The 8,485-nt window shown below is 49.2% G+C and overlaps 1 protein-coding gene across 1 annotated transcript in view; it reads right to left on the bottom strand.

Annotated features, from left to right (window-relative positions):
- LOC103385528 (IQ motif and SEC7 domain-containing protein 1) overlaps positions 1 to 8,485 on the bottom strand; it is a 90,924-nt gene that overhangs the window by 15,159 nt on the left and 67,280 nt on the right. Inside the window, 7 exon segments of the mRNA XM_017035987.2 lie at positions 87 to 226; positions 338 to 504; positions 604 to 726; positions 875 to 1,036; positions 1,342 to 2,228; positions 2,231 to 2,638; positions 3,147 to 3,426. Coding sequence (XP_016891476.1) covers positions 87 to 226; positions 338 to 504; positions 604 to 726; positions 875 to 1,036; positions 1,342 to 2,228; positions 2,231 to 2,638; positions 3,147 to 3,426 — 2,167 coding nt within the window.

Genomic DNA, 8,485 nt, shown 5'->3' with positions numbered 1-8,485 from the left:
TGGACAGATAACTGTTCTCACCCTTGTCACTTCACTCACTAATACTGCCCTCTCCTGGTTAATTTTTTTTTTTAAACTAAACTCACCGGTTTCTTGCCCACGATGAGTTTCTCGACCTTCTGAACCTGGGACACGTGGTCTTCGTTGGTCTTCAGCTCACGCTTACGGATCCTCTCGTAGATGCCGACCAGAGTCTCTCGGGGAATGTCCTCGCCATCGTCCACACCTGGACCAGAGGGAGGAACCGGACTTAGCAACGACCTGGTACGTCAGTGTGTGTTTATGGACCCGGTCTGAACCGGACTGAACCGGACTGAACAGGACTGAACCGGACTACCTCTCAGGTTCTTGATGAAGTCCTCCAGCTTCATCTTCCTCTCGGGCTTCACGTTGGGGCTGTACATGTCAGTGTTGAGGAGGATGATGGCAAAGGCCAGGATGAAGATGGTGTCGGGGTTCCTGAACTGACGCACCACGGTGGGGTTACAGATGCAGTAACGCTGGCTGGAGACAACAGAATCACAGACACAGAACTTTAGAACGTTCTGGAAAATATTCACGTCCTTTCTGGTCCATCCGCAGCTCACTGACAGAAGATCTCACCTGAAAGCCTCGATCAGCCGCTCCACCTTCTGGGCCTCGCCCTGGACTCGGATGTGGTTCTGAAATTTCCTGAGAGCCTCGTCCAGCTCCATGGTCTGGAAGTCCATTTCATCCACCACACAGCTGAGGCACACAGAGGTTTGTAGTTACAGTACTCTGAGTATTTACAGTACTCTGAGTATTTACAGTACTCTGTGTATTTACAGTACTCTCTCTGAGGAGTTTTTAACAGTTCATCAAAGTCAAGAAGAAAATAAAAAACGGTTCTCACTCCAGAACGTCTCTGTTGAACTGTTTCTGTCGGTTCCCGAGGAACTCTCCAATCATCTGCCGGCTCAGACCCTTCCTCTGCAGCAGGAAGTGGGCCACGCCCACCGGTGTGTCGGGGATGAATCCTCTCTCTGTCAGGTACTGGATTCCTTTTTCTGGTTTTCTGGAAAAATCCAACAATGACAGAAGGTTAAAGTTCTCGACATACAGGAGACACTCTTCACAGACTGGGGTCGGGTGGGAGGGGGGGTGAGGAGGAGGAGGGTGAGGTTGGTTTACTCATGATAGATAGGTTGACTGTGTGACTGGTTCATTTGGACCAGGCTGTTTATTACTGGTCTGATCCCAGGTTCTTAGACGTGGAGTGTATTAAACCCTGTTGAAGCTCAGCTTTTCATACGTCTGCTGGACAAGTGAAGCACAGACCTGCCCCCCCCTGCCGCCCCCTCCCCCCAGTGGAGTACCTACTTGTTGAACAGATTCAGACCGATGCGGTAGTGTCTCTTCCGTATGACGTCGTTGCTGAAGATGGGCGAGTCCCAGCTGTTGCGCGTCTCCTTGTGGTACGTCTGTTTGCTGAGCGTCTGCTCTCGGAGGCTGTCCCTGGACGAGGACTCGGAGCTGCAGTTGATGGTGTCGTTGGAGTTGGACGTGCTGTTGATGCTGTCGTTGTCGCCGTCGGAGAAGTCCGACTCCGATTTACTCTGTCTGTTGGCCGAGCCGTTGATGACCAAGTGACTTTCCAGCTGGCGGTGTCGGTGGCGCAGAGGCGGCTCGTCGTCACGCGACGGCACCCGCGGTGGCGGTCCGTGGGAGATGTGTTTGGGGCTGGCCTGGGACGACGTGATGATGTGACCTGGAGGTTCGTACGCAGGCGGCCGTTTGACGGAGCCGCGGTCGGAGCGGTCGCTCAGCTCCACGGAGCTGTCACTGGGAGGTTCAATGGTCAACAGGGGGAGATGGTCCATTCGGAGACGCTGCTCTTGACACTCCAGAGACGGAGTGCTGCGGCAGCTCGTGTCAGTGTCACGACCCTCGTCTTTGGGGTCAATAGGCCAGTAATCCTGGGAGGAGTTGACCGACCGCAACCTCAAGTCCGACTCCGTACTGGACGGCTGATTTCCCGTCCTTGACAGAGCGATGGCGGGGGACATGTCCTCCTCATCGATGAACAGAGTGACATCACTGTACGATGCCATGGTTTCATCGCGCATGCGTCCCGCTGCCCTGCGGTGGGACTTGACTTGGTAGGGCATTTCCCTGCCCACCTCAGAGCAGCCCATGGCCTCGGGGTCGGGGCCTTCGTCCCCCTGGAGGCTTCGACAGTTCAGAGCGTGGTCTACGGCCTCCGCACGNCTATGGACTCCGCCAGAGACTTGACCTGCCTGGAGAAGGCGTCCTCCAGCTCCGTGATGGTGTCGCTCAGGTCGCCCTGCGGGGGAGGGTGAGACGCCATGTTGGCCTGAGGCTGCACCTCTATATCTCCACATTCAGACTGCACCATGGACAGCGGGGTGCCGTCTGCCGTCATGGACACCTGCCTCCCTTCGAAGTAGGAACTGTGCACCTTCTCTGGACCTTCAAACGACAGCTGCATCCTCATGTTGGACAGAACGATTCGCCGGGACATACGGTTCTCCGACATGGAGCTCCTGAGACGTTCAAAGTTCTTGTTCATCTGATATTGGCGGAACGCTGTCTGGATGGTGCGGGCTGCATGCCGGGTTATGAATCGTCCGCCATATTTGCGCTCCAGCATCTCCACCTAGTGTTCAGACGGTAAAACAACAGTGAAAGATTTACTCACAGTCGGACCAGTAAAATACAGTCATACAGTCCATAAATACATTTTACAAAACATTTATAAACGACTTGAGTCTTTTTAAGGGAAAAAAATAACTGCGACGTCAACAATATTTTATACAATAAAGTCACTAAATATTAACAAAGCTGACATTAATTGAAAAAAAAAATAGGAAGATGAAAATCTAGAAGTTTTGTAAAATTTTCATACCTTCCACATCTGTGTAATAATCATCTAACTTTCTGTTGTCCCAGTTCTGACCTGCAGGCCTTATGTTGGACATCCCTGCTTTAGTCAGTGTAAAATATTACATTATAACTATGAGTGAAAATTAAAGGTTTAATGATGTGTTCAACGGCTCAAAGATTTGAGGTAAAATATGAAACGGCTCAATCTGGGGCCACAACCCACAACTTGAACAACCCACCCTCATATTAGAGACTGGTCAAAACGTCTCGGACTCTGGTACCTGTTTGTCCTGAAGGTCGGCCGAGAGCTCGTAGCTCTCAGAGAGCGAGCGCGACCTCTTGATGGCCTCCTCCTCCGCCTGTTTCCGGAGGATGGACTGTGAGTGCTGGAGTTTGGGTCGTCGGGGCCTCTGTGGGCCGGGCTGGATCCCGTGGCTGTAGAGGGGACTGTCAAATCGGTCGGGGCTGATGGCTGAGCCGTGAGTCACCGGACCCTGCCCGTAACCGGCGCCACCGTCCGGGGAATGGCCGCTGTCATTGGACCGTGCGTCCCCCTCCACGCTGTGGACCAGAGAGAGAGGAAAGACGGTGAGAGACGGTCCTCAAACACCGGAGACTGGTGAGAATTGTGGGTAAAATCTGGCCATAGATCTTGGAATGTATCTTTAGGCAGTAGTTCCCAAAGTGGGAGGCTAACCCCCCCCCCGACGCCACACCCCCCCGTAGATTGGTCAGAGCTGTTGTGAGGAGGACCTTTCATTCAGTGGAGAAATGAAACGGTGACTGTTTGAATAAACAACTCCACAACAGGCCTTTCTGATAAAAGGGGGAGAGCGGGGGGGTTCAGTGTATATTGATGTTAACAGCAGCTGTGACTTTACATCTGTTCTACAACAGTCAGAGAAACGAGGCCTGGTCACAAACCTCAGCTTTTAGATCGTGTTTTTTTTTAAAACTTTGCAGGAAATTGTTCTGTTAATTTGACCCATCTGTGAAAATGACCACGTTTAACCACATACTCCAGTACTGCACACTGAAGTACTCCATACTCCAATACTACATACTGAAGTACTCCATAGTCCAATCCCAGGCCTGGTCCTGGTTCCACTGGAGTTCAGTTTAAATATTTACGATGAGGAGAGAAACAATAATCACAGGATTCAGCTGTGAAACAAACACCACGTGAACAGTCCAAGTACTGAACCCATCCAGTTCCTGTGTAGTTCTTGTGATATTTCCTCTTACACAAATCATGCCGGGGTGACCCCTCGTGCCCCCCCCATCATCTCTGTACTCACTCCGTGACTCTGGCCGTCTCAGCGGACGACTGTTTCCTACGAAGGGAGCGTCTGTTTTCTATCAGCTGCCAACTCTTCCTCCATATCTTGTCCACCATTCTCTCAGTCCACTGAGGTCCAGAGTTCACAGGCCCTTCCTGAAAACTAAAGCCTGATGCCGCCCTGTCGGCCAATCACAGCGCAGCAGGTTGCATCATTCCAGGGTGACGACACGCCGCTCCAAAGTTCAGTCCAGAGCAGGATATCAGAGCAAACAGAACCAGAGCGTTCCGTCAGAGGAACCTCTGACCTCTCTCCCACTTCTCCGCTCCTACACACCGCAGCCCCACAGCGTTTGAGTCGACTCGTCGACACACCCGTGTACACAATGTACACAGTGTACACAATGTACACAGTGTACACAGGACGCTTCCTCCGTGAGGCGCTCTCCACTGAAGGACGGCGACGGCAGCTCAGTGAGAAGAAGGGGAAGTCAGAGAGGCAGCGGGTCAGACCGCTGAGCCTCTGTGTCGGTGTGTGGTTCTACCTCACCGTGACTTCATGAAAATTTGATTATTTTCATGTTTTTTTTTTTCATCAGCGTGACCTTCAGAGCAGATCTCCTCTGAACTTCCTTAGAGCATTGAATTATAACACTGTGATACACACTTTATAAACCAGGAAACCACAAAAAAAAAAAAACACCTCAGTCCAAGTCTTGAACCAAAAGTTAATGAATTTCTGTTCACGTGAAAAAAAAGCAAAGGAAAATTTAATAAATTATGATTCTTTTAATTGATTTTTTTGAAGAAAATCCTGTTTTAGTATAAAAGTTTTTGTTGTTCCTTTAAACTTGTAAACTGTGTCTATATACTGTATATATATTTGGGTGGATGTGGTGTGTGTGTGTGTGTGTGTGTGTGTGTGTGTGTAGGGCTATATATATTTTTTCTTCTCTCCTTGTATATCTCGGTCGAGGCTGGAGATGTTTTTCCTTTTTATGGGAGTCCTTTTTTTTTTCTTTCTTTTTGTTGTTTTCATTTTGGACTAAATTAACTTTTGTGACTTTTCACAACTGTCAAAACTACAGGACTTAAAGACTGGTGAATATTGTTCAATAAAAGACACTCCTGTGGTTCTGCCGTCCACTGCCGTCCACTCAGCCGTCCACTGCCGTCCACTGCCGTCCACTCAGCCGATCCTCCATTTTGTCCTTCCTGCTGCACTTTTCTAACATTATGTGAGTAATTGGAACAGCACTGCATCATGGGTGCAGGGGGCAGCACAGAGCGAGTGCTGTGGTACTGTTAGCTCTGAGGGCAGTGACGAGGGGAGGAAACGGTGCCGCGAGGCTGTGATGAATTTTAGGGAGAAAAAAAAACAAAAAACGAATGAAGCCCAGCAGAGACGTGACATCGACGACGAGAACTGATCCCACACCGGTGGAGGTAAAACTGGAGGTTATTCAAGGTCTGGGTTTTGGCAACAACAGCACGGCCCTCGGAATTTAATCTTCTTATATTAACAACTTCTACCAGAGGTGTCACTGTGGTGCAGGCATGGATTAGCATGTCAGCTCAGCTGGCACTCATTTTCAACCATGAGTTTCAGCCATTAGCTGGTGGGGGGGCGAGGAGGGGGGGTGTAAGGAGTGACCATCTCCTTCTCTCCTTCTTCCCTCTTTCCTTCTCGACACATCTTGAACTAACAGACCCAGGCCCCCGTCCGGGCCTCAACCCATTCCATCAGTCCGACCTGAGGGAGAAACATTCCTCCGTCCCGGAAAAGAGGAGCCACATCTTCAGGGAATAGAACCAGGCTAATGAAGTGCAGGCTGGAGTCGTTGGCGGAAGAGAAAGCCACAGTGTGGAACCAGAGTAACTCCCTGACAAAGTCACACGGAGACTCACGGAGAACCTCTAGTCCAGGTTCTGGTATGTTTTTTCTTTAAGAACGAGTTCCTTTCTATATTTACGTTTGCCTTGGTTTTATTTCCATGTCAACGTATGACTTTGCGGTTGCTAATCTCTTGGTACGCAGCCCAGCGGAGACCCTGTCCCACATTTTGGAAACAGCTGATTTAGTCATCAGTCTGGATTCCAGGTTCTGGTCTTGGACGGGAGGTGAATGTCGTCAGTTAATCTGGTGAAGTCAGACTCTCAGGTCGCAGCCGCGCTGTTCATGGAAAACTATGCAAAACTCAACCCAACAAGCACAACAAGCACAACAACAACCCTGACAACAACCAGCCAAACGACCAGCCGGACCTTCTGACCAATCAAAATCATTTATTTCATTCAGGGAAATGTAAACATTTCCAGGGAACAGAACCTTTCGATGAAGCCAAACAAAGTCCACAACCACAGTTCTGACCCCACGTGCACCGTGGCTATGTGGGCCAAGGACAACCAGCTCATAAACACAGACGTGTCCTCCAGCCTCCAGCAGGCGGCGCTGTCTTCAGGTAAGAGCTTCTCAGACCACACAGGGACAGGGTTAATGAAGAGCAGCATGTGGACCCTCACCGGTCCAGGTCCCTTCAGCACCGAGGACCAAAGTTGATCAATGATCTGGATCCAGAGACCATTAAAGCAGTAGCAGCAGGGGGGGGGAGGGGGGAGTCTGGTGTCTGACACAGCTGTGAGCTGGAAATCTTCACTGGCCTCAGACTGACAGACTGACTCATGAGAGTCTGCAGCAGACAGACTGCTGGAGCCACTAGAACCCGTGGTCGTCGAGTCATCAGAACTGAGATGAAGGTTTGAATTTAAAAAAAACAAAACAAAACTGAAACGTTAGCTCTGGTGTCTGTACCAGGACTGTAGTGAATTCATCAACAACAATAAAGACATGTGGCAGCACCTGGTACTACAGCCCCCGACTGTAGCAGTAAATGTGAAGGTGACCACTGTGTCTGTCCCTCCACTGACCTCTCTGTTGTTGTCCTGTTATTCTGGGATGTCAGCAACAACAGTGCACTGCTTAAAAACACTAGATGGAGACAAATCTGACTCATGGTTTGACCTGTGACCTTTTGACTTCCGTCTCCTCCTCACACCTTGATGTGAACTGTCACAGATTTGTATCGATCTTTAATCGATTCATGAAGTTGTCGTTACAGCCCTGGATCTGAGGAGACTGAACTTTAACCAATGAGAACCCATTCATTCATTCATTCATTCATTCATTCATTCGACAGCTTCTCCATGACAGTGAGGGACACACTTCATGTGTTTGAATACAGACAGACTTCATTCATTCATTCGACAGCTTCTCCAAGACAGTGAGGGAGATGACTGAGTTAAACCTAACACTTCATGTGTTTGAATGTAAGGCAAGGGTTCCAATCACTTCCTCCACCGTGTGACCATCCTAACATGAATGAATGAATGAATGAATGAATGAATCCTCTTTATTTAAAACCTGCTAATTACTGGTTATTATAGTCTGGTGTTTCAACATTGTTATTGAGCTTTTTAAACACTAGTCACCGTAAATACAGCTGCAGTTGTCTGTCAACGACAACAACAACAACAACAACAACAACAACAACGACAATGATAAACACAGGATTATTATTTTCCCTTAACAACAACGACAACAACAACAATGATAAAACACAGGATTATTATTTTCCCTTGAAATAAATTTCCTTCACAATACACTCAGTGCCTATGAAAATACACACACACGTATACACACGAAGAGGGGGGAGAGAGGGGATGTCCAGATCATAAATGGATTCAGTACAGTAGGCCAAACACAACATGATCTCTCACACACACACACACACACACACACACACACACACACACACACACCTCACTTCAGTGTAAACCAGATGATTTCTCTGAGAACCTTCATCTAATCCAATCATAATCCAGGCTGGATTAGGTGAAAACAATAATCTGACTGTAACAACACACACACACACACACACACACTCAGGTCTTACCAGCCGTTCAGCTCCAGCTCCAGCAGTGACTGGGTCTTCTCAGAGTTACACTGCAGGCACCACATGTTGAGCCACACCTCTGACACTTCTCCAAACCTGAGCGCTGCTACTCACTCACACCCATTACTGCCCACACACACACTCACACACACACACACACACTCAGAACTGTCATCTGGCCGCTGCCGTCTGAAGATCTTTACTCCACAAAGACTTTTCCATTTCAGCCCCGTCGACGTCCTGCGGGGGGCAGCGCTGAGAAGGTGCAGCTCTGTAATCCAAACAAACCCGTTCTTTCTTTTTTCCTTTTTTATTCCTCTCTGTCGCCTGTCGGTCTCTCTGAGTGCCGGGCTAGAGGGAGACTAAAGGGGTGGGGGTGAGGGAGGGA

This window comes from Cynoglossus semilaevis, chromosome 10, assembly GCF_000523025.1.
Source record: "Cynoglossus semilaevis isolate Cse_v1.0 chromosome 10, Cse_v1.0, whole genome shotgun sequence".
Classification (NCBI taxonomy): Eukaryota; Metazoa; Chordata; class Actinopteri; order Pleuronectiformes; family Cynoglossidae; genus Cynoglossus; species Cynoglossus semilaevis.
The sequence above is the reverse complement of the archived record's forward strand: the minus strand, read 5'-3'. Positions and strand labels throughout refer to the sequence as shown.